At 39.2% G+C, this 27,941-nt stretch overlaps 1 protein-coding gene across 4 annotated transcripts in view; it reads left to right on the forward strand.

Annotated features, from left to right (window-relative positions):
• The window catches only part of BCLAF3 (BCLAF1 and THRAP3 family member 3), a 59,336-nt gene extending 33,982 nt beyond the window's left edge, over window positions 1–25,354 (forward strand). For all 4 annotated transcript variants that reach the window (XM_059385365.1, XM_059385364.1, XM_059385363.1 and 1 more), the window contains 5 exons: window positions 442–557; window positions 7,858–7,972; window positions 11,253–11,348; window positions 14,680–14,835; window positions 24,305–25,354. In XM_059385365.1, coding sequence (XP_059241348.1) covers window positions 442–557; window positions 7,858–7,972; window positions 11,253–11,348; window positions 14,680–14,835; window positions 24,305–24,334 — 513 coding nt within the window. In that variant the 3' untranslated portion in view covers window positions 24,335–25,354. The remainder of the gene's footprint in view (window positions 1–441; window positions 558–7,857; window positions 7,973–11,252; window positions 11,349–14,679; window positions 14,836–24,304) is intronic.
• The last annotated feature ends 2,587 nt before the right edge of the window (window positions 25,355–27,941 follow it).

Here is a 27,941-nt window from a genome sequence, read left to right on the forward strand (position 1 = left end):
AATTAACTTTTCTCAGTAGTTATTTTTTTCACATTGACTTCCACATAGCCTATATTAATCCATAATTCAAATGTTCGTGTGTTATTACTTTGACTTAAATTTCCCATGAAATCATTCTTCCCTTCTCCTGTAAATTTATTTTACATTTAAGTTGCTTTCATTTTTTGATGATTTTAAATCTAGCACTTTGAATATATTTGGGGAGATAGCCATTTCTTTGGGATAGAGTCCCACAGGTAGGATTCCTGGTTCATTGTTATGAACTTTTCTGTCTGTGCATTGTCAATTGTGTCTCAAAATATTTTAATCAATTTACACTACCATTAGCAGGGTGAATACAAGGTAACTTATTTAGGACTTTTACTTAAGGTTCTTATTAGATATGGTCTTTGTGCAACTAACAGTAATGTGAATGGTTTGTCTTCTGTCAAAATTCCTCAGACTCTGGTCAAAATAATAGATCCAAATGATCTACGACATGACATTGAAAGAAGGAGAAAAGAACGGTTACAGACTGAAGATGAGCACATTTTTCACATAGCTAGTGCTGCAGAGAGGTAATCAGTAGATGAAAAACATCCTATTATCAGGGAGCTTTTGGTTTTAGCATATTTTTCAATTTTTGTGTGTGATGATTTTCATTTTAGTGTAGGGATTTAATCCTTCAAATCCATTTTATATGTTTAAGTGAAATCTATTAAAATGTTTCAAAGTTATTCAGGGATCATCATATGCTGTTTGATTGAAACAACAGAAACACCAGGGGTAGGTGAGTATTTGAGGTCTTTGTAATTCTAGAAAAGAGTGTAACAGCTTTTTGATTATTAGCAGGTGCCAGGACCTGCAAGGTTATGGACTGTTTGACTCAACCTCATTGAAACTCTAACATATTCTGCCGTTTAGATTCTGGTCCTTTTTGAATATTACAGAATTTCCTGAGGTCAATACAGTTCTCTTTTGGAACTGTTCATGGATGTCTGTCCACGAAATAGAGGCAGGGATAGTAGAAAATGTGGAGGAAACAGGAATGGAAATCCCACCTCTGCCATTTTACAAGCTGTTTGCTCGTGGGCAAACTGGCTTTTGTTTCGGGAGCATGTTTCTCTATAAAGTGAGAAGAACCAATTTATAATGTGGACAGGTTAGAAATATTAAATGAGCTGGTACAGGCAAAGTACTTAAGGCATGCGTGGCAAACTGAGTATCAGTAGATCCTTGTTTTTCTTTCCCAACTCTAGTTCTTTTAAGGGCTCTGAGTATTACTAGATTGGCCTCCGTTTATCTCTAGTTCTAAAAACTATGTGGGATTCATGGCAACTCTGGGACCCTGTATGATTATGAGGTATATTTGAATAGGACAAAATTTCTAATTCGCCCAAAGTTCTTCAGACTGTTTGGGTCTCTCAGAAAGCAGGGGTGTGTGAATAGGAAGGATCAGTGCTGATTCTCTTCCCATATTCCTTAAAATCGAATTGCTAAGATAACTGAGTAGACTTAAATCAGGTCTGCGGCTAACCAGGTCTGAGTCAAAATACACGGAGCTTGTTCAAAACCGGGCTTGCTGCTGATAATAAGTTTGGAACTCATTAAAAGATAGCAAAACTGTGTGTTCAGGCATATAAAACAACTGAAAATAAAATAGTTAAAATCTTGTTCCTTGGTGGGTGCAAGTCTCCGGCTTCCTGATGGGACACAGCATGACTGTGCTCTTCAGTGACATAAGCTCTCTCTCATGCTTTTCTTAACTCCGCAAGTATAAGAAACTCAGTGTGCCAAGAAAGAGGATTTTCAAACCAGATCTAAGACAATCAGCATTTTATAAAAACCATGTAATGCTTCAGAATATATCTCCACCCTTTGAGGTAAAAAAGGGCTTGAGCCCGGGAGTTGCACCTCAGTTCAACACGTGGCTCTGTAGACAGCTAGCTTTGTGACTGATCCAAGGCTAGTTATTTCACCTTTATTTCCTCCTACATCAAATACAGATGAGAAGCATTCTTACCTCCTGGTGGTGGTGAAGATTAACTAACGTGTTGGGTATAAGGGGCAGAGTAGCCGGTCAGCGTTAAGTAGTATTAGTGTTCGCTTTGAGGATGGCGTGTAGCATGCCAAGATGGCTCTCTGCAGGGCCTTTTGCTGGGCGTGTTGGACTGTTTTATTGGTATTAGACAGCTGCTGTGGCATGAGGATTTGTTTTAATTGAGATATTACTGATCACAAAATTTATCCTTTCAGAGTGAATTTACTGGTGTTTAGTATATTCACAAAGTCATGCATCTGTCACCATTGTCTAATGGCAGGACGTTTTCACCACTCCACAGAGAAGTCCTGTAACCCTGTAACCTGTTGTCATTCCCTATTTCTCCCTTCCCTCAGCCCCCGGCAACCACTCACCTACTTTCTGTCTCTATGGATTTCCTATTCTGGACGTTTCATATAAATGCAGTCGTATAATATGAGGTCTTTTGTGGCTGACTGCGTTCCTGTAGCGTATTGTTTTCAACATTGCTGCATGTTGTAGCATGAATATTCCTTTTATGGCTGAATAATATTCCATTGTATGGATAACCACATTTTGTCTATCCCCTCACCAGTTGGTGGGTGTTTGGGTTCTTTCCACTTTTTGGCTATGGTGAATTACGGTGCCGTGAATATTCATGTGCAAGTTTCTGTGTGGGCATATGTTTTCATCTATCTTGGGTACATACCTGGGGTTGGAATTGCTGGGTCCTGTGATAGCTCTGTATTCAACTTCTCGATGAACTACCAGACAGCTTTCCACAGTGGCTGCCTCATTTTACATCCCCATCAGCAGTATATGAACGGGTCAGTTTCTTCACATCCTCACAAGTCTTTGCTATTGTTCATCTTTAAAAAAAAAAAAGATTCAGAGAAAAAATCATTTAAAACCTTTAACTTTTTTCTCTTTCTTTTTTTTTTTAAATGAACATATAATGTATTATTAGCCCCAGGGGTACAGGTCTGTGAATCACCAGGTTTACACACTTCACAGCACTCACCATAGCACATACCCTCCCCAATGTCCATAACCCCGCCACCCTCTCCCTACCCACTCCCCCCAGCCACCCTCAGTTTGTTTTGTGAGATTAAGGTCTCTTATGTAAAACCTTTAACTTTATCCTAATTCTGTTTCCTTCTTAAAATAAGAAAGAAAACTGTTGATTTTATTCTTTTGTTTTAGAAATTCAGTCTGTGAAATTGATCTCCTTACTGTTTTTGCATAAACCTATTTAATCAAGTCAGCACTTAGATTTCTGTAGAAATTCAGAAGAAATGAATATGAAATCATAAATCACAGGATGTAGCAATTTCCCACCTGTGTGATCTTTTTGTGTGTGTGTGTGTGTGTGTGTGTGTGATCTTTTCTTTCCTCAAATAGTTACATGCACGCTCTGTGTGTATGTTTGCCCACCATTGTATTCCCACTGCCTTGAGCTCAGTTCAGAGCTGTTGAATGAATGAAGACTTTGCAAAGGAATACATAGGACAGAGGATACTTACACTGTAATGCGTTTAAGTTTTGATTAGTATTTATTCCCTAATACACAAGGTAATCTTTACCAAGCAAACCTAATGCTGGGACATTCTGTCTAGTCTCAGAGACCCTATTCTCTCCCCGCCCACTTCTGACCAATCTCTTACTCTAATATCCTCATGTCTTCTCCTGACCCACTCTTTCTGCCTCTTGTATCCACTCTTACTAAGTTCCATACAGTGTTGCCAAGGTGTTGTTCTGTATATATAGGTATGGTGTGGGGGGGATAAAGCAGCTTCAAAATAAAATCAGTAGACTTCGAGAGGACGTCAGACTGCTGAGACTTTCCTTTTAGCTACACAGGATATAGAAAACATCCAGTGAAAAGGTATATACACCAAGTCCTTGTCCTCGTTGAGCTTACAGTTTAATGGTAGGAGAAAATAAATAAATACATGTTGGTGGGTGATAGGTGAAAGTAAGGCAAAAGAGGAAGCTTAATAGGACAGAGTGATATGTGTGGTGTGATTTTATTAGGTAGTTATGGAATGCACTTGGGATTTTTTTTTAAATTGAGGAGGGGTGTGAATTAAGTGAGGGAGTTAGCCGTAAGGTCTTTTTAGGGGATAGTATTTTAAGAGAAGAAGCTAAAGGCAAAGACCCTCAGGCAGAATCATGCTTATTTCAGGACTAGAAAGCAGACCCTTAAGATTGTAACACAGTGGGGAAGGAAGAGAGTGGGTAGGTAAGGCCAGATTGCAAAGAACCTTGGAGGACATGATGACTTTGTAGTTTACTCTGGGTGAGATTATAAAACATTTTGGGTTCTAACCCAAGAAGAAATATAATCTCATTTAAATTTTAAAAGATTCACCCTGGTTGCTGGGTAGAGAATGGACTATAAGAGCAAAAGAAAAATCATTTCATTCTCATGTAGAGAAAGATTACAGTCAGGAAGTCAGAGCATGGTAGGTAGATATCTGCTCCTCAGATATCTTCTGCACTTGGTGTCTGCCTCATGGCCCAGGAGGGGTGTTTGTGCCTTGGCCATTGTGTCCATATTCTAGCCTTGTCATTAAAGACTTCATGGAAAAAAAAAAAAAAGACTTCATGGAATTTATGCAAGCGGCTCCAGCAACATTGGTCAAAATTTAGTCTCATGGCCATACCTAGCTGCAGGGAGGCTGAGAAATCGTTTCTTTAACTTGGACACTCTTTTGCCTGGTCACAAATCTGTCAAACGGTTCACATTTTTTTATTTTGGCAAAATGTACATATAATAAATTTTGCCGTTTTAACCATTTTTAAATGTACGATGCATTGGCTTGACGTACATCGACAGTGTGGTGCAGCCATTCACACTGTGCACTTCCACAGTTTTTTCATCTTCTCAAACAAAATCTCTGTATCATGTAAAGAGTAACTCCCCATTCCCTTTACTCCAGCCCCTGATAACCTCTATTCTTTCTATCTCTGTGAATTTGCCTATTCTAGGTACCTCATATATATAAGTGGAATCATATATTAATTGTCCATTTGTTTCTGGCTTATTTTGCATAGGATAATGTTTTCATCCATGTTGTGTCATGTGTCAGAATTTCATTTTTTAAAAAAATTTCACTCCTTCAGGGTGCCTGAGTGGCTCAGTGGGTTAAAGCCTCTGCCTTCAGCTCAGGTCATGATCCCGGGGTCCTGGGATCGAGTCCCACATCGGGTTCTCTGCTCAGCGCGGAGCCTGATTCCTCCTTCTCTCTCTGCCTGCCTCTCTGCCTACTTGTGATCTCTGTATGTCAAATTAAAAAAAAAAAATTCACTCCTTCATAGGGCTGAATAATATTCCATTGTATATACTACATTTATTTGTCTATTTTTCTGTTGATGGATTTACTTTGTTTCCATCTTCTGGCTACTGTAAATAATGCTGTCAGGGACATTAATGGCATCATCTTTTTGATCATAGCCATCTTAGTAGGTATAAAATGTTATTGCATTGTAGGTTTGATTCGCATGTCTCTAATGGCTAATATGTTGGGCATCTTTTCATGTCCCTTTTGTGTGTCTTCTTTGGAGAAATACCTATTTAAATACCTATTTAAATCCTTTGCCCATATTTTAAATTGGATTATTTTATTTTTATTATTGAGATATAGGTTCTTTATATATTCTGGACATTACTCCATTATTCAGATATATGCTTTGCAAAGAGGATTTTTTTTTAAAGATTTTATTTATTTATTTGACAGACAGAAATCACAAGTAGGCAGAGAAGCAGGCAGAGAGAGAGAAGGGGAAACAGGCTCCTGCTGAGCAGAGAGCCCTATGTGGGGCTCCATCCCAGGATCCTGAGACCATGACCTGAGCCGAAGGCAGAGACTTAATCCACTGAGCCACCCAGGCGCCCCTGCAAAGAGGATTTTTAAAAGTCCATTGTTTTACTTACAAAAGTAGTAGTATATTCTAATGGCAAACGTTTAGAAGTATATAATAAGGTATAAAATTAAAATATAAGGCATTCTTAATTTCATGAGTCAGAGATGGCCACTGTTAATACATTTCCTGTCGTTTATTTTTTCTGGGCACACATGTAATATATTTTAGATAATTAAAATTATCCTTGGGGCACCTAGCTGGCATGTGACTCATGATTGTGAGTTTGGGCCCTGCACTGGGTGTAGAGATTACTTAAAAATTAAAAAATCGTGGGCGCCTGGGTGGCTGCGTCACCCAAGAGGCTGCCTTCAGCCCAAGTCATGATCCTGGAGTCCCAGGATCCAGTCCTGCATCAGACTCCCTGCTCAGAGGGGAGTCTGCTTCTCCCTCTGCCCCCTCATGCCTCTCTCAATGCTCTCTCTCACTCTCTCTCAAGCAAATAAATACAATCTTTTAAAAAAAGAAAAATTAATTAAAAAATAATAATAAAAAAAAGAAAAAAAGAAAAAAAAATTTTAAGTAGGCTCCACACACAATGTGGGGCTCAAACCCATGACCCCAAGATCAAGAGTCAATTGCTCTTACCAGTTGAGCCAGCCAGGCACTCCCACAAGATTTTTTTTTTTAAATGATCCTCCAAATAGAGCTTTGCACCCTACGCTTTTGACTTACTATCATATCGTGAGCATTTTGTCAGAACATGAGAGTTTTTAACATTTCATAATACTCTGATTAGTATTCCATGTCAGGTTTGGGGGCGTCAAAACTGGGGCCACAAAATGAACCACCCACAGGGCCTCCTGTGAGGACCGCAGCTTGCCGGCTAAGACAGGCAGGTGCACCAGCATTTATGGACGTGCGCGGTATGCGTGAAGGCTTTCGAATGCTTCATGTGCACGTAGCAGGGATATCTAGTCCACCTCCGAGGACCCTGGAACAGTGCAGTTGGAACTAAATCTTGAAGTTCATCTACATGGAAGGAGATTACAATAGAAGGGATTGCTCACGTGAGCTGGAGGAGGCAGGAGAGCAATGCGAAGGGCTAAATGTTTCCAATGCCCAGTGTGCGTATGGGGGAGGTGGGAACAGAGCGACCAGTGAGACAGCAAGGGCCAGAGCAGGAAGGGCCTTGAAGGTCATGATGAGGAGTGTGGATTTTATCTTGATGTCAGTGGGGGACCCATGGAAGGGATTGAGGCAGAGCGGAGCCGGCGAGCAGTTTGTTCACCACAGAGCAGGAAGGTTCAGAGGAACGTTGTGGGGAGATGTGGGAGGTGACAGGGAGAGGACTGCCCCAGGGCTGTGAAAATGAGGCCCCTCTTCCTTGGAAGAGAAGCCCAAGAAAGGACCTTCCCTCCCAGGTCCAGCTGCCTGAGAAGAGGACTTGGTGGCCTCTGGACATTTTGACGACAGGAGAGGGGACCTATCCTTTGCTCCCGTGGCCCAGCAATGACAGAGGCCTCAGCTCTACCAGTGAGGGAGCCTGAGCCAGTGACACTCTTTGGTGCTTTCATTAATAAGAGTCTGTCAGCAAGGTGGGTGGCCCAGTGCTGCCGAAGTCTCGAGCGGTGATGATCTTTCCTCAGAAAACACGCATTCCATGGCTGGTTTGGGGGGTTACAGCCCCCAGGAAACCTGTCCTTGGACCCCAGATTGAGAACCCTGGTCCAAACTTTGTTTCCCCCTATTGCTGATTTTCAACTTAGCTAAATAATGTTTGTTGAAAAAACGAAAGTTTTAGCCCTGGTAACTGTCATTTCGTTTGTAATTTTAGTAGATAGATATTTGAGGTTTGTTGTTGCTTATTTGTTTGTTTTCACTGTTGTGCTGCTTTAATTGTCTCTGAAGGGGGCAATTTGATTTCTCTTTTTCACTTGTTGGGTAAAGGTAGACTAATAAAATATTCTTAACTTTGTCTCTCATTTTATTAGGAATGATCAGCCCTCCAGTTTTTCGAGGTTGAAGAGTACTCATGCCGATGAATTCCAAAAACCTATGGATTTTATAAAGTCAAATTTTAGAAAATTTATTCAGAAACCTCACATGGTAAGATTGCAGTTTTAAATTTTTCATTTTTGTATACTCCATTGATCACCAGCATTTTTCTAACTCTTCATTAAGTACATGTTAGGGTTCTGTTGCTCAGTGTTAATAATCTGTCGAGTCTTACCCATATGACAGAGGAGATCATTATCTCTAATTTAGTAGGATTTTATTTCATTTATTATAGTACTAGCTTTCTTAAGATTTTTTCCTTTAGATTTTTTGAGAACTACTTTATTAAGATATGATTTACATACCATAAAATTTTCACCCATTTTAGGTATACAATTTAGTGATATTTTGTAAATCTACCAAGATATGTAACCATCACCATAATCCAGTTTTATAACCTTTTATGACCCCCCAGTAATAGCCCTCATGCTTATTGGTTATTCCCCGTTCCCACCCCTCGCTAACCACTAATCTACTTTCTCTCTCTAAAGATCTGACCTTTCCTAAGAGTTCAGAATATGGCAGCCGGCTTTCAAAAGAAGAGCAAACAAGTGACAGCTAGAGAGTTGGAAGCCAGAGTCCACTTGTAATCTAATCTTGGAAGTGATGTTCTATCACTTCTGTCATATGCTCTTTGTAAGAAGCAAGTCACTAGGTCTAGCTCACACTCAAGGGAAAGGGGATGACAGAGGGGCCTGGATACTAGAGTGGGGGGGCTCACTGGGAGCCTGGTCAGAAGCTGTCTGGTACAGTCCTCCCGCCAAGCCCCGGAATGCACATCCCTTCACTTGCAAAATACACCCTTCCCCGTTGGGAGAAGGGGGTGGGATTATGGACACTGGGGAGGGTATGTGCTTTGGTGAGTGCTGTGAAGTGTGTAAACCTGGTGATTCACAGACCTGTACCCCTGGGGATAAAAATATATGTTTATAAAAAAATAAAAAATTAATTAAAAAAAATACACCGTTCCCTACCATGGTGGCCCAGAGTCTCATTCTCATTACATGTATTCTTGTGCACTTACTCCGACTTACAGACTTAGTATCACTTCAAGATGAAAAAAATTTAAAAAAAAGATGACTGCTATGTAAAGGGTTTTATATGACTTTTTAAACTGCAGGGAGAGAGGTGTGAAAGAGGAAGATTTGTGAGAAGCACAGCAAATGGAATAGCAAATGGAATGAATAGAAGGTCTTAAGACTTGATTTTGGAAAAAAGAAACTTCAGAATGCACCCCATCTTCTCTGTTCCCATTAAAGGGTTCTGCTTCTTTGCAGTTACGGTCTTAATGCTCTGACTTTGGATACTTCCCTAGTCATGGCAGGAGCGTCACGTCAGATCAGTTATCTGAGTCAGCGACTCCTGCCTCCTGCAGTGTTGAGAATTTGTTTTCTTCTTAGGCAGTGGGAACTCTTTTTTTTTTTTTTTTAAAGATTTTTCTATTTGACAGAGAACACGTTAGGCAGAGAGGCAGGCAGAGAGAGAGGAAGGGAAGCAGGCTTCCTGCCGAGCAGAGAGCCCAATGCGGGGCTTGATCCCAGGACCCTGGGATCGTGACCCGAGCTGAAGGCAGAGGCTTTAACCCACTGAGCCACCCATGTGCCCCGGCAGTGGGAACTCTTTAACAATGGTTTGGTTCTTTCCTGGATGCCTGAAAAAATACTAGATGTATAGTCCATTTTCCAAAAGTCACACATTGTGTTATACAGGAGTATTTTTTTTAATACTTCTCACATTCATGAATTAAACTAGCTCCTCACAAACTAGCACAGGTTACGTGAAGGAGGATATATGTATGTTCCTGCAGCTAAGCTACATGCTACATGCTTTGTGTTTTCAATCCTATACATTTATTTATTATTTTTTTAAGATTTTATTTGTTTATTTGACAGAGAGAGAGAGACATCACAAGTAGGCAGAGAGGCAGGCAGAGGGGGAGGGGGAAGCAGGCTCCCACTGAGCAGAGAGCCTGATGGGGGCTCGATCCCCTGACCCTGAGTTCATGACCTGAGCCGAAGGCAGAGGCTTAACCCACTGAGCCATGCGGGTGCCCCTAATCCTATACATTTAAAATGTGTTTCTTTTTTAACTTTTTATTGAAGTGTAGTTGACACTGCGTTATAGTAATTTCAGGTGTACAGCACGATGATTCAAGAAATCTTTGTGTTATGCTTTGTTCAGCACAAGTGTAGCTACTGTCTGTCACTGCACAACATTATTACAGTACCACTTACAATATCCCTATGCTGTACCTTTCCTCTCTGTGACTTTTTCATTCTATGACTTACTCATTTCATAACTGAAAGCCTAGATCTCCCACACCCTTTCACCCATTTTACCCATCTCCTCACCCCCTCTCCTCCAGCAACTGTCAGTTTGATTTCTGTCTCTTTGGGTCTTTTTCTGCTTTTCGTTTGTTTATTCATTTTCTTTTGGTTTTCATTTCCACATACAAGTGAAATCATATGGTATTTGTCTTTCTCTGACTGATTTCATTTAGTGTAATACCCTCTAGGTCTATTCATGTTGTCACAAATGGCAAGATCTCATTCTTTTTTTTTTTAAAGATTTTATTTATTTATTTGACAGACAGAGATCACAAGTAGGCAGAGAGGCAGGCAGAGAGAGAGGGGGAAGCGGGCTCCCTGCAGAGCAGAGAGCCCGATGTGGGGCTCCATCCCAGGACCCTGGGATCACGACCCGAGCCGAAGGCAGAGGCTTTAACCACTGAGCCACCCAGGTGCCCCAAGATCTCATTCTTTTTTATGACCAAGTAAAATTCCATTGTGTATATACCATATTTCTTTATCCATTCATCTATCGATAGACACTTACGAGGCTTCCGTATCTTGGCTATTTTAAATAATGGTGTAATAAACTGGGTTGCATATATCTTTTTGAATTACTATTTTCATTTTCTTTAGGTAAATACCCAGTATTGGAATTACTAGGTTTTATGGTTTTTCTATTTTTAATTTTTTTGGGACCCTCCTTACTGTTTCCCAGCAGCTGTACCAGTTTACATTCCCACTAACAGTGCCTGAGGGTTCCTTTTTCTCCACATCCTTGCCAACTCTTGTTTCTTGTGTTTTTGATTCTAGCCATTCTGACAGGTGTGAGATGGTATCTTGTTTTAGTGTTAATTTGCATTTCCCTGATAATTAATGGTGTTGAGCATCTTTTCATGTGTTTGTTGGCCATCTGGATGTCTTCTTTAGAAAAATGTCCATTCACGTCCTTTGCCCAAAACTGGTATTTTTTAAATGATAAGATGAACTTTTAAAAATAAAATTGAAATATATTAATCTATACTAATACTTTTTTCATGCAGAATTATACTATGCAGAGAAAAGACATCATTACTCAGAAACCCTTTGGAGTTGAGGGAAGACGTCAAAACACAGCAGGCTTTAGAAGACCTTTTAAGGTATTGAGTGTTATTTTCCATTTAATTCTAGCTTTGTGTTTATGCTCCAAGCATGTTCTAAGTGTTAGTAAACTGAAAGCTGCTTTTATGATATTTCAAATAGTAGCTATAAACTAATATTTCTGGACATAAATTTGTAGTTAACTATAATCAGTTTAATGATAGCCCCTTTCCTCAGGACTTGAGTTTCAGATATATTTTTTTTTAATATTTTATTTATTTATTTGACAGAGAGATCACAAGTAGGCAGAGAGGCAGGCAGAGAGAGAGAAAGAGAAAGAGAGGTAAGCAGGCCCCCTGCCAAGCAGAGAACCCAATGCGGGGCTCAATCCCAGGAGCCTGGGATCATGACCTGAGCAGAAGGCAGAGGCTTTAACCCACTGAGCCACCCAGGCACCCTGAGTTTCAGATATTTTTTTAACCATTGGAACCCTTTTTCAAAGATTACATGGAAAACACAAAGATATAAAATGGATGCAGATGGGCTGGCTCTTGATGAAGAAGCAGACAGGGTTCTAGACCTTCCATTTAAGCCTGCCCCTTTACCTCTAAGAAGTAAATGCATGGCTTTGTAACTTCCAGAGTTCACAGACTGAAAAATCCTGCCTGTAGGCATACAACCCTCAGAGGACTTCTGCATCATCTGAGGAAAAATTCTGGTCCAGGAAGCTTTGTTAAAGCCTGTTTCATTGCATTCCAATTGTTTGTGTTGCTATGTCTGATATAAGTGATTAATTATTCAGAACACCTCATCCCACAGATATACCAATAAGAATTATAGCATAAAGTACTATATTTCTTTGCTTGTTCTCAGAAGTTGACATACTTTTTGGGGAACCTGGGTGTCTCAGTCCGTTAAGTATCTGACTTTGACTCAGAGCATGATCTCAGAGTCCTGGGATCAAGCCCGGTATTGGGCTCTGTGCTCAGCAGGGAGTCTGCTTCTTCCTCTTCCTCTGCCCCTACTCCTAACTTGTGCTCTCTTTCTCTCTCTTTCTCTCTAATAAATAAAATCTTAAAAAAAAAGAAGTTGACATACTTTTAAAATCCATTTTGATGGAATTCCCTGCTTATGATTGGTATTTTATTAATATATTTTTAAAAGATTTTATTTATTTGAACAAGAAAGAGCATGAGAGGGGATAGGGACAGAGGGAGAGGAAGAAGCAGACTTTCTGCTGAGCAGGGAGTCCAAAGCAGGGCTCAATCCCAGAACCGTGGGATCACAACCTGAGCCGAAGACAGACACTTAACTGACTGAGCCAGCCAGGTACCCTACTTTATTAATATTTTTAACTCTATAGAACCTCTTTCCCCATCCCTCCAAAAGAAAGGAAAATAATCTAGGCTTTTTTTGTGAGCATCCTGGATAGAGTAGTTAGCTCATTAGGAGAAAATTAATAGGAGCGTAAAGGTAGTATAAACTGTCCCCAAACCATAGACTAAGAGGTAGTTGAGTGGTCTTCCATTAATACCTGGCTCATTGAGAGCATAATTCCTAGATGTCGGAAGATTTTTTTCCATTTGTAATAACACGATTTGAAGACATTGTGCAGATAACATTTTTAGCCAGTGTTTCATATACCTAAAAACAGGTGTGGCATTAGATTTTCAAAAATAGCAGTGGCCATAGAATATAAGCGTGTTTTATACTATCTTCTAAGCTTGCATCCTGAGCCACAAAATCAGCTGAAAATGTGACGTCTGTGTAACTGAGAGGCAGTGTAGCTGGGCTTTCTGGTATCAGTGCTTCCTATTGGTCAGATACAGCTTGTAGTATTTTTCTAAGATCCTCATAAGGCCTATTTCCTATTACCCTTTCTTCTTAAGGAAAATATATTTAATATTAATTACTTTTAAATGTTTTTAAAATATATGCAATAATCTTTTCTTTTGACCAATCATTTAAAGCTGTGTAATGTTATATGATTGTTTAGAAATTCACAATTCTTCAGAGTAAAATTGGAAGGAGAAATAATCCTTTCTAAGAAAAGGAGCTATTTTATTAAAATTTGCTTTTAATGGACTAATTCAATACAAGATAGTAGTCACTTTATTAGATATGTAAAAATGAACAGTGTAAATTTCAAGATAAGCTCTGACACGTCAAATTTACACAGGTAGTTTTAATGAAACTATAGTGTCTTATTCTAATTATATTTTATCCGAATTTTTTTGTAGCCTTAAGAAAATAACTGGAAAATAGGCCTGGCATAAATGCTTTTTTAAATAAAGTAGTGAGCTTCATTATGTATGACACCCCCATTTGTTAAATAATTCTGGAAAGAGGGCTGTGCTTGGTTTTTTATAATTACTACATTATAATATACCATTTGTACGTTTCCCATATGGCAATCAAACAAATATTCATTGCCCTCTTATGTCTGTTATAATACTAGGTAATATGCGGGCCAAGAAATGGTCTTTTTCAGTGTAAACTCTTATCTTTTTTTTAAAGATTTTATTTATTTATTTGACAGACAGAGATCACAAGTAGGCAGAGTGGCAGGCAGAGAGAGAGGAGGAAGCAGGTTCCCTACTGAGCAGAGAGCCCGATGCGGGACTTGATCCCAGGACCCTGAGATCATGACCTGAGCCAAAGGCAGCGGCCCAACCCACTGAGCCACCCAGGCGCCCCTAAACTCTTATCTTGAAAATATTTGCTATACTGGTATTTTTGTGGTAAATAAAGATTGGCTTGAAGATACTGATAGGAATGAAGTTAAGAGAGTTTTTGATTCTTAAATAGATGTTGATACTTAATGTTTTCGCCCATTTGGGATTTGATATATTTCATTATGAATCGAAAGGATAATTTTAGCTTATTAGGTAAGGTTTTTGAAAGTTACTTGTTTTCACATGACAAATTTAAAGAATTACAAGTTTTTTAACTTAGTTTTAAAATTGCTTTTATGTAGGGGCACCTGGGTGGCTCAGTGGGTTAAGCATCTGACTTCGGCTCAGGGCATGATCTCAGGGTCCTGGGATCGAGCCCCCGTCCTGGAACTCTGTGCTCAGCCCGGAGTGTACTTGTGTCTCTCCCTCTTTCTCTGCCCCTCCCTCCCCTCATGCTCTCTCTCTCTCTCTCAAATAAGTAAATAAAATCTTTTTAAAAATTGCTTTTATGTAAATTTTAAAAAATCATCATCTAAAATAAACTACAAGCCTAGTTTGAAGAAAACAAACTTTATAAGCGTCATTAACCTCTTCCCTTTTAATACACGCAGGGCCTAGAATCATGGGTGGTTCCAAGCACCAGACATTTTCCCATTTCTTATACTAAAATATTTGGAAGCTGTAGTTTTTGCACTTACTGTTTTTTTCTTTACAGACCAACTTCAGAGGTGGCCGATTCCAGCCCCACTATAAATCAGGCCTAGTACAGAAGAGCTTATACATTCAGGCTAAATATCAGCGGTTACGATTTGCTGGTCCAAGGGGATTTATCACTAATAAATTCAGAGAAAAATTACTGAGGAAAAAAAAGGTTAGTTGCATTATGGTCATTTAAAAGTATAGAGTGACTTTCAAGCTCCTAAGTTATATCTATTTAATGGATGGAGTTTTTTTTTTTAATTTAATTTTGACTTAAGTTACAACCTAGATCCCACAGATGTTCTTACTGCATGATAGTTGAAGACAAAGTTCAAGGAGTGATGGTAATAGAGTTGTGAGACTGTTTTAGTGTTAAAATGCTTTTTGCTGTTGTGCCTCAAATACCATGAATATGTCAGCTGTTTGAACTTTTTACTTTGGAATGTCTGTTGTATGATTAATCTTTGAAATGGAAATTCAGGTACAGACTTTTAACTGGTGTATTTTAGCCTTATACAATGTGAATCATCTAAGTACCAAAAAATATTGAACTGACTGTATAAAAAGGGGCACACAATTACAAAACACACTAACTTTTCTTTCCCCCATTCATGTTGTTTTTTATTGTGATAAAATACATATAACATAAAATTTGCCATTTTAACTATTTTTAAGTATACAATTCAGTGGTAGTAATTACATTCATAATGCTTTGCAACCATTGCCACATGTGCTAATTCTTAATGTTAATAAAAAGTTTCTTGATAATTTGAATTTTGTTCTCTTTTAGTTGTGGGTTGATTTTTTTTAAATGTCATGTTGGTATTTGAAAATGCAGCATAAGTATGACATAAAATTACATTCTATATATTTTAAATGGGAACAGTAGCATTACATCAGTTAATTGAGGCATGTTTGCCAATTTTCTGACTCATTTTTGTTCATTTGGGGCTATAATTTCTCTGAGAAATGCGTGTGTATCCAGTGTTACTGTTAAATAGTCCAACTGTGTTTTATAAATTTTCTAACTGTAACTGTTTCCTTAAATATTCATATCTGTGAAAACTTTACACTGAGCTTGCTTAGTGATTTTAGTTAAACTTATTTTTCAAAAGATGTACTAGTAGAATGGAATTGACAACCATTTTTTTAAAGTCTAGAGTTAACTATCTTCCATAATTTCTCTCTCTCTTTTTTAAGTTTAGCATTAACTGTATCTTCTGTAATTTCTCTCACCCCCCAATTTTAACTGAATACTTTTGGCAGAGTTTCTAATCTCACCATGCATGTTACTCTTGACGTTATTGATGTTAGGAATGCCATCCCTTCTTTAAAAATTGAATGTAATTGGACACATTTTCCCCTCTTGTACACCTCCCTACTGTCAGATTGAGTTGCTGCTTTCCTTCCTGTCTCGTGTGGCGAGTTTCTCTGCAGCAGACCTTCTAGGTTTTTGTCCCCAGTCACAGCTGGCAGCCTGGCTGTTCACAGGGAAGCGAGTCACTGATTTCCACTCAAGGAGGAAGGCTGAGGCAAGCCTTATTCTCAGGTGCAAGGTTGGGTTTCAGGTACTTGTGTTTCTCTTTGGTTTGCTCTGTGTTCTCTTCTTTTGATTCTGTGTTTCCTCCAGTTTTTAGATGATGGGGGGTTCCTGAGTGCTTGACTGTCTGCTTCAGCCTGCGGTTTCTGTATGCTCATTGAACTTATGCCATTTAGTCTTTCTTTTTTTAGCCTCACTGTGTCCATTTCTTACGGAGCACCCAGTCCTTCCAGACCACAGTGACCACCAGCTTCACTTAACAGCAAATAGAAACCAGACATCAGGCCTTCATCTTAGGACATAAGAAGTGTGTCCCGGAAGGGCACCTGGGTGGCTCTGTTGGTTAAGTGTCCATCTCTTGATTTTGGCTCAAGTCATGATCTCAGGGTTCTGAGATCAAGGCCCCCACTGAACGCCGCACCGTACGGAGTCTGCTTGGGATTCTCTCTCCCTCTGACCCTCCCCCCATTCACACATGCTCTCTGTCTTCCTCTCTCTCTTTGTAATGAATAAAAATCTTTAAAAAAAAAAAAGAAGAAGAAGAAGAAGAAGAAGTGTGTCCTAGAGGGGGCCACAAGCTGCTATGAGTCTCCAGTCTTCAGGGCCTTGGCTTTTGTATCATCCAAGATATATCAGTTACATCCAAAATATAGCATTAAGGTCCAGTGCAGCTCATAGCCTGCCTCCTTTTGCCTTTTGCTGCCATCTGAGTGCTTTAGAAGTAGTCCCGACACACTGCACGTTTTAACAGTCAGTGTCTACTACTCTTTTTCTTAGGCCTACCCCTCTGGATGCTACTTCATATGTCTTTGTTGTGGAGCTACGTTGACATGGGCTTTTCCATTCTGGCTACTGTCAGTGCCTACAAGCAAGGCGTAAATAGGCTTTTTATAGCTTTGTGTTTGAACAAGGCCCAGCTCTACCAGTATGGCGTGAAGTTAGGTACATGCACTACTTCTAGCACCCTACGTGATGGCTGAGTTCCACATACTCCAACCTTTAGTGAAAGGAATGAGGCATTGGGCATTGCAGGTCTCTGTTTCTGCCAAGGTCTGCAGTAGGGTACTTAAGGCTTATCTGGCCTTTGGGCTGTCCCAGTGGTTCCGTGCGCTCTGAAAACCATTCCACGTGTATAAACTGATGACTTAGACCCGTTCATTTCACTTCCTCCTTTATGCCCTGAAGAAAAGGGATGAAGGCTTCGAGTCTTCAGTTTTTTTCCAGTCTTGCATGCGTCCCCTTTCCCTTAGATTAGGGAAACTTGTGCTCAAATAGAGTTACTGAGTATGAAGTGCCATTTGTATCACTTTTCATCTCAAGCTTCTGTATTGAAGAGAACTTTGAAGGACTGTCCCGGAGAGAAGCTATAGTCTGCGCAATATCTGTGCACTGGTCTGGCTTTTTGCCCTAATAGGGAGTTCATTCTTTTAATTGTTATTAGATCACCACCTAGATTAATTAAAGATTCATGACCAATGAATTCATCTAGGAGCTGCTTGAGCCTGAGATTAGATAGGAACATACACATTCGTACATGCCTTGTAGTCCGCCAGGGAGGCTTAGATTGATCTCATCTGGACTGCTCACTCCTTGGCCCTGGTGAAATGCCTGGGATGATCCTTCATGGCCTGAAAGTCTTGTGATGCCCAAATGTAGTAGGATCTGGTTACTGTGCCATCAGACATGTGCTTCTGCTCTCCAATGGTAAACAGTCTCACAGGGGGAGGGAGATTGATCCTAGACGTGCTCCTGGTATGTCTTCCTGTCCTGCTTAACAAGAGCAGTTGTGGCTCCCCAGCTGCCAACAAAGGAGCAGGGTTCCCAAGCAGTATTGAGAGGTACGGAAGTGAAATTCTTCCTCCTGATTTATCCACACTTGTCATTATTAATCCCATTCTGGCACCCAGATTCCCTTTTACTGTGTCATCTTTCTCTTGAATTCTGTGCTTGGGCTAGAAGATGAGGGGGGTGGGAGGCATGTCTGTTACCACCTGGAATAAAGCTGGTCTTTTATTCGCAGTCATTCACAAGTGACCCCCTTAAATATCCTCCACTCATCACACAGTTTTCAGAAACTCTTGAGGATCAGAATATGTACCAGAGTAGGACAAAGAATGCAGGAAAAATTCATGAAACCACCTCTGAGAACACCGCTTCTGAGAAGGTACTAGCAGTTGTGTGTTCAGTCAGGGAGACCTGGCATTCCTGAGCATCGCAGATGCACTAGCAGTTCTCAGGGGCCTGTCAGCAAGGTGCCCACCGGGGCGCTGGCCATGGATGCGAAGGAGAGAAAGGAGAAAGTGTAAAGACCCTGCAAGAGGGAAGTTAAAGACTGGTAACTGTGGTGCTTGGGCTTGAAAAATCCCTCAGAAGTTGTGGAGTGCAAAGATAGGCTGGGAGCCAAGATCAGGGGACTCAACAAGACTGTGTCACACACCTGCTTTGTCCCTGGAGGGCATCATCACCTTCAGACATTTCTGACCTCAGGAGCCTCCAGTTTTCCTGTCTACGTCTCTGACTTCTTTGTTTTATTTGGTGCTTTCTCTTTGTCCATGCATCCTTTAAAAAATACAGGCATTCCCTAGCATTCTTTCTTCTGTTTATTCTTTCTACTTGCTTTGATTGCCCACACCTCTTCCCAAGGTCCTAGATGTTACCTCTGGTGATGTCTTTAGCCCTGACCATTCTCCAGAGCTACAGATTTCCAGCTGCCTCCAAGACACCCTCCAGCTGCCTCCAAGACACCCTCACATGGCTGCCCTGAAGGCACCTCATGTTCAGCACGTTCAAAATCAGACTTTCACCGACACACACTGTAGCATGGGTGACCCTTAAAAACATGATGCCAAGTGACAGAAGTCTGTCACAGAGACCACCTATTGCATGAGTCCATCTGTATGAGACATTCAGAATAAATGAAGCCATAGAGATAGGAAGTAGATTGGCAGTCGCCAGAGACCAGTGAATTAAGAGAAAATAGGGGCATGTGTGTGCCTTCTAACAGGTATCAGGACTCTTTGTGGCTGAGAAAATACTCTGAAACCAGTTGTGGTGACTGATGGATGCACACCTCTGTGAAGATACTAAAAAACTGTAGAATTCTATGCTTTAAATGGCTAAGCTTTAAATGGTGTGTGAATTAGATCTCAGTAACACTGTTAAAAATAAAATCAAACTCGCTTTCCTCCCAAGACCACTGGTTTTTCCTTGCAGCCAGCCAGCCAGTCTAGAAACTTCTGGTAATCCTCCTGGTTCTCCTTCCTACATCAGCCAGTGCAAGTCCTCTATCCCTCAGTCATTACTTCATTCATCTCATTCATTTTCATGGCTGCATATTATTTCCATTCTGTGCTTACATACCCTGAAATTTTGAAAAATTATTTACCTCCTTGTATACTTTTAGGTCAGTTTCTAATAGTATTTTTTTTTTTGTCATAAGTTTACATTGTTATAGGGGGTATATATAATTTCTGGTATATAAATACTGAGAGTCTTAACTAAAACTGTTACATCATTCTTTGGAAGCTCTTCAGTGGAACCTCACACCGCCGAAATTTGATGACTTAACATCATTCATTTTCTAAAATATGCAAACAACCTCTTTTATTGTAAGAAATTTTGTATCATTCCCTTTTTTGCCTTGAATTTGGATCTCATTCTGTTTCCCCCATAGACTTTGATCTTGGGAAGTTTTTATTGATCACCAAATCAAAGTTGACATATAATGTTAATAGGTTTCTGTGACTCTCAGGCGTTAAATATTTCCTCTGCATTCAGGTAGCCTTATAGTTGATCAAAGTAGCATAAATATATTACAGGTTTTGTTAAGTATTGATTAGACAAAAGATGTATTGGAAATGCATATCTCTTTTCAGATAGTTCATGTATTCGCATAGAAATGTTACTTATTGCTAATAGAATAATGTAGTGTTCTAAGTATCCATTCTAATTCTATTTTTTTTTTCTTTTTATAGATGTAAGTCCTGAGAAACTTTGTCTGTATGATTAAAGTAGATGAGAATGGAAGGACTTTTCTTGTAGCAATGCCACTTGGTTCTTTGGACTCACTCTGAATTATAGGCCCAAAAAACACTTAGTGATCTGTCATTAAAAACTGTTTTGAATGTTTACTTTTACTTTACGACTTTGTCCTCCTTCAATTTTATTAAACAGAAGCAAAGACTCAGAAGCCATGTGGCTTGCAGAAGTATGCTACTTACTACTAGCTGCTAGGGCAGGTTCATTTTCTTGACATCATTGCCAGTATTTCCAATTGTCCTGTTTTGGGGGATCCCCAGGTAACGCAGAGTAGTAAAATTCAGGATGAGAAGGTGTATCTTTCTCATATAAAGTAGGAGATGAGGGACCAGCCCTAACCAGTTGTGCAGACAGGTTAGTTTTGGAAAGTGAACACTGGGAATTTGAAGATTTAGATATTACTTCTTTCCAAACTATCTGTCCCCATATGCTCCTTGAAAAGTCTTCACGTGTCCCTAATGGTAGGCATACCCCAGTTTGATAATTGCTGACATACTTAACCAAGCCTCTGCTGATGACTTTGGGATAGCTTCCAGGTTTTCTTTATTTTCGGTAACACCACTGGGCACACTGACATTTTGGTACCTTGCCATAGTCTGCCTTTTACTTGTTTCTCCTCTGACCAGAAGTACCTGAAAGGGCCTGTTTACCTGCACCCTAGCCAGTTCTCTACATTATCAGTCTTTGTTATCCATTGTCAATCTAATAGAAGAAAACAGTTCTCATTTACCTTTCTTTGGTTATTAATGATGTAAGCCTTGTTTTATGGGTCTATTGGCTGATTGCATACCTTTCCTCAATTTCCTTATTTCTGTGTTTTGCCAGCATTTCTGTTGAGGGATAGTACTTTTTCTTATTTATTTGTAAGCATTCTTGATTTATTGAGGATATTAACCTGTCATACATTTTGCTGGTATTTATTTTATGTTTGTCAGTTGTTTTTGGTGGCTTTTACATCACAAAACTTATAAATGTTCATGAGTTTATTTGAGTTGGTTCGATATGGCTTCTAGATTTCTTATCATACTTATCCTTACAAAAATTCCTTATGGTATTTCCTTTAAGTGGTTTTATGGTTAATTCTTTAAACATATACATATTTATTCCCTTTAGAATTCATTTTTATGAAATAACATGAGCTTAGAATCTAATTTTTCCCAATGAATCGTCAGTTTTTAAACACCATTACTTAAATAATTTGTCCTTTCCCCCACTGATTGAAAACGCTACCTTTAGCATATGCTACATTCTTACATATTCCTCATCTGTCTTTGGAATCTTCGGAGCCTCTAACTTGTTTCCTTGTCTGCTGTGATTTACTTATTCTGTCCATTTGCTACTAGCACAGTTATTGTCCCAGAACACAGACTGAATCATGTCACTCTTAGGCAAACCCCTTCCAAGGATTCTATTGCCTACAAGAGAAGAGACCAGACTTTATCACCAGCTCCAGTCCTAATAAGCTGCCTTTCTAAGCACAATTCTTCATGGACCTTCTGCTTTTTGGAGCATAACAGACATTTCCATGTGCTTGTGTTTGCTGCTGGTGTTCTCTTGCCCAGAAGTAGCCTCCTGATCCTCATGGTTTTCTTATTAAAACCCTTTTTTCCTTTTTTAAAACCTGTTTTCCTTTTAAGACCAACTGTGAAGCCTCATCAGGGCTGCCTCTTGTTCCATTTGGTCTCTTACTGTTGCTGTGTACCTTCCTGTTTCCCCCAAATAGATCATCATCTCCTTGAGGATAGAGGGAACCTCTTCAGTCTTCCTATCTTCCCCTTTTTGCCTTTCATATAGCCTGTCTTCAGAAAATGCCTGTTGAGTAGAATCAAGCCTAATCATATATACATACACACGCTCTCACATGTCCATGTATAGCTCTAGAAAGTTAGTGAGTGGTAGCCATCGTGTCAGGGGTCCCCAGGACCAGCCCCAGGTTTGGTGATTGGCTGGGAACACTCAGGAGACTGAGCATACGGTGACACTCACAGCTGTGACGTGTTAGAGTGAGAGCCACACAGCACATCCGCAGAGGGAATTGGCACGCAGGTGACGCCCAGAGGACACCAGGTGCAAGTTTCCCAGGGTCCTTTCCCAGTGGAGTCGCACAGGACGTGCCTAATTCCTCCTGCAACGCTGTGATAACACATGTGAAATGTTGCCAACCAGGAAAGCTCGTTAGAGACTTGGTGGCCGGGGGTTTATCAAGGGCTGGTCACGTGGGCACCCTCGGCCAGTTACATGCTCAAATTCTGGACCCTCAGAAGGAAAGCAGGTGTTCACCATAGACCATATTGTTCGCACAGTTTAGACACTCATCCATGGTGCGAATCCTCCCCAAATCTAAGCTCCTGGCTGTAAGCCAGTGTCCGACCTTGGAAGCAGGACTTTGAAAGGATAGTAGTCGGGCATCCTTTGCTGTATTAACTCATCAGTACAACCATAGTTTCAAAGAGCTTAATTTCACAAATGGCAGATGTCTAATGAGAGGAGGAAAAATCAGTATGTTGGGAATGGCCAGAGAAAGTAGCTAAGTACTTTTGAGTTTCACTCTCCTCTTACAGAGGAGGCAAACTGAGTCGTAGAGAAGCGCAGGGCATAGAAGGGACGACAGCCGAAGATCCGTATTTGGTGGTAGAGTGTTGAGAGTTGGGTAAAGAAAGAAGTGTGCAACTTCTAGAAGGCCTCGAAAGCTGGGGAAAATATGGAGGATGTGATAGAGAAGTAGAACATCCTGCTAGAACTGAGGAGAAAGTGCTGTTGAGGATTCCTTGATGAGCAGTGGGTACGCAGGGTTCTGGGGAGGAGACGATATTCAGGAAGACCCACGAGGGAGCATTTGCAGTGATACCCAGTGTCAGATTAAGAAGATTTAGACTACTAAAGTAGGTTTTCAAATAATTGGAGGAATGGGGGATCAAGCTGAGAGATGGTGTGGGAGAAGCTATGGCAAGGGTGAAAACAAGATATTTCAGTTGAAACATTTTTAAGAATTATTATAGTCAGAGTTTCCTTTTGAAGTTGTTAGTAGGCAATGGATATTTGAAGGTCAACATTTATGATTTTTATATTATGTAACAAGTAAAGAAATGGGATACAATGAAGTCTACTTCTATTTCAAGGAATGATGTTGACAAAAAAAATAATATGTTTTATATATATATATGCATGTATTTTGAACATTTCACTAATTAATCAAAATTGAAAGAAGAATAAGAATTTTCTATCAGCACTGCCTTTGTTTGGAATTAAATGTTTCCATACTAATGTAAATGCCAAAAAATAAATCAACTTTTAAATTTCTTTCAGTTTTAATAATGTAAGATCCTAGTAAAAGGTAAGGATATATGTATTAATAAATATTTTTAATGTCCCAGAAAAACATGCCATTTACCATTTTTGCTCTTTTATTAGTTGCATGTTATTCTGTCCAGTTTGTGGTTGGTAATTTAATATTTTTGTATAGCATCGCAGTATAGAATCCACGTTTCATTACCCTCTTTAATCACAGTTTTATTGTTGTGAACTCCTTTTCCTGTGTTCACGGAAGCCTTACATCTTTTTATGTTGTAGGTAACCATCCAAAAGCAAGAATGCTTCCCCATCTCCCCAGTAGCTTTCTCTGTCAGCCAAGCTAGAAGAGTCCATATCGTTTTAAAATTAAAGATACCATATGATGACCAGTTTAAGACTATGTGTGTGTCCCACCAGGCTCTGTGCTTGAGGGGCTAAGTTTTAAGGGTCTTGAATTTTTTTTTTTTTAATAATCCCCAGTGAAACCCACCCAAATAGCAGAATGCCTTTTCATCAACTTACTAATACCAGTGTGCTGAGTGTCATATATTTTCTTTGTCCTACTGACTTAACCGTTTGATATCTGCTTTGATGTGTTCTGTTGTTACTTTGCGTCTTTGGGGTTCCACATACCTTTGTGGGGGTCTTGGCTGCAAGTGGTTACTACATAAATTAAAATATTTTGACAATTACAATGTGAAAAAACTCTAGCTCAGATGTTATAACTGACTCTTCTTTTGAAGTCTGTATTTCTTTTGTTTTCTCTCAATAGGAATATGCAAACATTGCCACAGCAATCTAATCTGGAATTATTACATATGGAAACGACACTACAGGATGATACTTGGGAGCATCTCTTTTTGTCAGGAGTTAAAATTGGCACTAAAGCACTAATACTGTAACTTTCTTGATAAAATAACTTTATTTTTCTGTAGTGGAATGCTGCAACTTTTTTACACTTAATTGCTTTTAAATTACAGTATTCGATTTAAAAGTTGTATTAACTACAGTTTCTTTTGCAAAAAGTCTCAAAAGGGCATTATTTGTTGATGCATTTTTCTCTGAGCATGGTTTCATAGAGAATTTACCTGAGTTAGATCCAGACGTTTATATGTTGGAAGTTTTGCTTATGTAATAAAAACAAAAGTATCTGAATTGTATAGTGTCTGTACGTGAGAGAACTCGAAACAGTGGCCTTATGGTAGCAAATTTTATACCAGATTTTTCTTTTTTCTGATGACAGTTTGGCTTATAACTTGAAATTTTCTTAAGTTTCTGAATATCAAGGCCTATATAATTTATACATTTCATATTATGATATAAGAAGGCACAACAAAAGGTGCTTCACAATTTCCATCGGGTAGTTATGAGCGCACTGAATTTTTAGCAATTGGTTCATTCAGTTTTTTCCACCACTGTTTGCTCTTTCCAATTTCAAAATGCTGTTGTGGAAAATATGTAAAGATTTTGTAATTTATATTCCATCTTACTTTCCCTCAGGGCAAGCTTGTGCATATCATATTTTTAAAGGCTTTTTAAAAATCTGACAGACAAAATCTCATATTTGGAAACTGTACTTTACTACTACAGCATTATACATTTTGCAAGCACATATTACAAAGTGTTTATTTTCAGTTCAGTTGTATTGAGTACCTACTAGCATAAGATAAAATTGGTGGGATTTTAAATGATGTTTTAGGTCCTGGTACCTTATTTCTTTGTTTTCTTTGTTCTGCTTAATAATACATATACATTCCCAATTAAACTTTTGTGAAATGTTTATTTGTAATAAAATAAAATACTGTTGTTCCTTCTGCTTGAAGTCACTTGCCAGTTTGTGAGAACATTATTTTAATTTCATACCAAGGCAGAACTTTTAAAATCAAAGTCTGGTAAGAACTTGATTTCTCATGACTGGATTATGAAAAAAATCTCACTGCAAACAATTAACTTTTTTTTTTTTTTTTTACATATCTTTGTAAGAAAGGGCAGCTGTTTCCTTAGTGGGTCAGTAATAAGTGAAGCGAAGAGGACTAGCATTAAAGTTGGCTAATAAATTTAGGTAGATGGCCTGACTTAATGCTGTGTACCATCTCTGTAGGTCAGCTTTTCCAACGTATTTAACATTCCACTTTGGTAAGAAAGAAGTACATGTGTGCAGTAGTATGACAACTTCCTATTGTGTGAGGTACTCATAACATCTGCCTTAAATTTTAAAAGAATTCATTTATTCTCATATCCTGGGGGACGCTTACGAGCCTTGAGTATTTAACCATTTGGTTAACACATATATTTAGTGCACAGATTCTGTGCTAAAATTACAACAGTGAATAAAAGAACAAGACACTCAGAGCCTGCCTTTATGGTCCAAACAGTCTGATAAGGAAACCAGACATTGAACTTGGAAATGTAACTTGGTACACTGCATTAATTCTCTGGCTATATTTATCATAGCATAGCAAAAAAGGCTAAGACCGTTGACTTGATATTAAAATCATTCCACAACTGACTTCCTCTTTAGGCATATATGAATATACTTTTGGCATTGTCTTAATACGCAGAGCATGTTATTTACAAAAATACCTATTGGTAATGTGGGTGTTTTCAGAAAATATTAAATGCAGAAGATTTAAAACCTAAAAAGAAAGGCTTGCTTTATAATTTAGAGAATAAAATAAGGACAGGGACTGTGTCTGTCTTGTTCACCATAGTATCCCCAACTTCCAACATCCTACCTGACACATGGTAAGAACTCATTAAATATTAGTTTAATGGATGAGTAACCAGTAGAATAAATATATTTGTTATATTATAATAAATATATTTATTCATTATATTAGGAACTAAATTTATTTAGGAACTAAATAACTAATTTGCATGTGGAGGCTGAACAGAACTTTATCTTATCCTTAGCATTTTTTTCTTGACTGAGAAGAATTTGAACTTTCTAATGCATAAGATGATAGAAGAGAAGTTTTGGTAAGTCATACGCCATTGCCTTCTCCCCTTCCTCCCTTGTAAGGTAGGCTCTTCCCCAGCACTGGGGAGACAAAGGTAATAATATGACAGAGTCCCTCTTCTGAGGAACCTCATCAACTGCTGGAGAAGAAATTCGTAAAAACAAAAAATCCAATATTGAGTGTTAAGTACTCTATTAGACGTACATATACGAAGTTGAGAAGAAAAAGTTGGCATTCCTGGTTGCATATCCCCGGGTCACATTTTCTTTCTTGCTGGTGTCACAAGTCTCAGAAGGCAGTATTCTGCTGGTAGTTTTGCCGGTTTTAAAATGAGATAGTTTGGAGGAAACTGGCTAAAATGTACATGAGATCTCTTCATATTATTTCTTTTTTTTATCAACATTTTATATGCTTTATTGAAAGTTGACAAGTGCAACAGTTAAATACAGTGACACCTTACAACTGCGTAGAGAACATGCACAGAAACGTATGCATAGAACTACTATACAGGTAATATGCAGAAACCCCTACTGCGAAATTCATTTCATTAGCTAGAACGGATCATTTTTCAAAGTATTCAACCAGCTCAATCAAAAGACTTCAGTGAACAGGAATTTACTTCAAGATATGGAGCAACTAGAAGATTTTAGATTACACAAAGTGACTGACGGTGCCAAATTCTTAAAATTTCTTTAGGTGTGGTTTTCTTCTTGTAGCATTTTTTTAAATGTAGATCTCTATATAAAAGACAATCCACACTTCTTCAGACAGCCAATGAAACACCTAAATTTCAATGTGTACAACCTAAATAGTAGTTACAGTCCTCTATTGTACAAAATAGTTACACTACATACACAAATATACAATAAGCAAAACAACCTTCATGTAAGAGAGCCTAGGTCCCAGCTACCTGTCACCGTTTTAGTCACTAAGACTTTTATGTCATCCACTGTTTCAGAAAGAGGCACAGTACTATTGTTTTTATGGATTTTTGGTGACAGTCGTCAATTGGTTCGATGAACTACGTTTCCCCCCATCTTAGGTGAGACTATGCGTCAGTCTTTACTCTGACCTCCCTTTTAAGGTCCTCCTGGGGGAGAAGAGGAGAGAGGAAAGTCCAGTGGAGCCCCACTGCTTCGGACCCCATGGAGTGCGCTCGGGAGTGGGGATGGGGAGCAGGGAAGGGATAGAAAGGCGCACAGCTCCTCGGCATGAATGAAACCACTTCTCACGTATCTGCCAAGCTGCATGAGGTCCCAGTATATCCATGCTGATTCTCTGATTAACCTTTAATTCGCCCAACTAAGAAGTTTCTTCAAGCCAAAAGCATATGAGTGTTTAATACTGGAAAAAAGAGACAATGGCAGGGCGCCTGGGTGGCTCAGTGGGTTAAGCCGCTGCCTTCGGCTCAGGTCATGATCTCAGGGTCCTGGGATCGAGTCCCACATC

Source organism: Mustela nigripes, chromosome X, assembly GCF_022355385.1.
Source record: "Mustela nigripes isolate SB6536 chromosome X, MUSNIG.SB6536, whole genome shotgun sequence".
NCBI classification, from domain to species: domain Eukaryota; kingdom Metazoa; phylum Chordata; class Mammalia; order Carnivora; family Mustelidae; genus Mustela; species Mustela nigripes.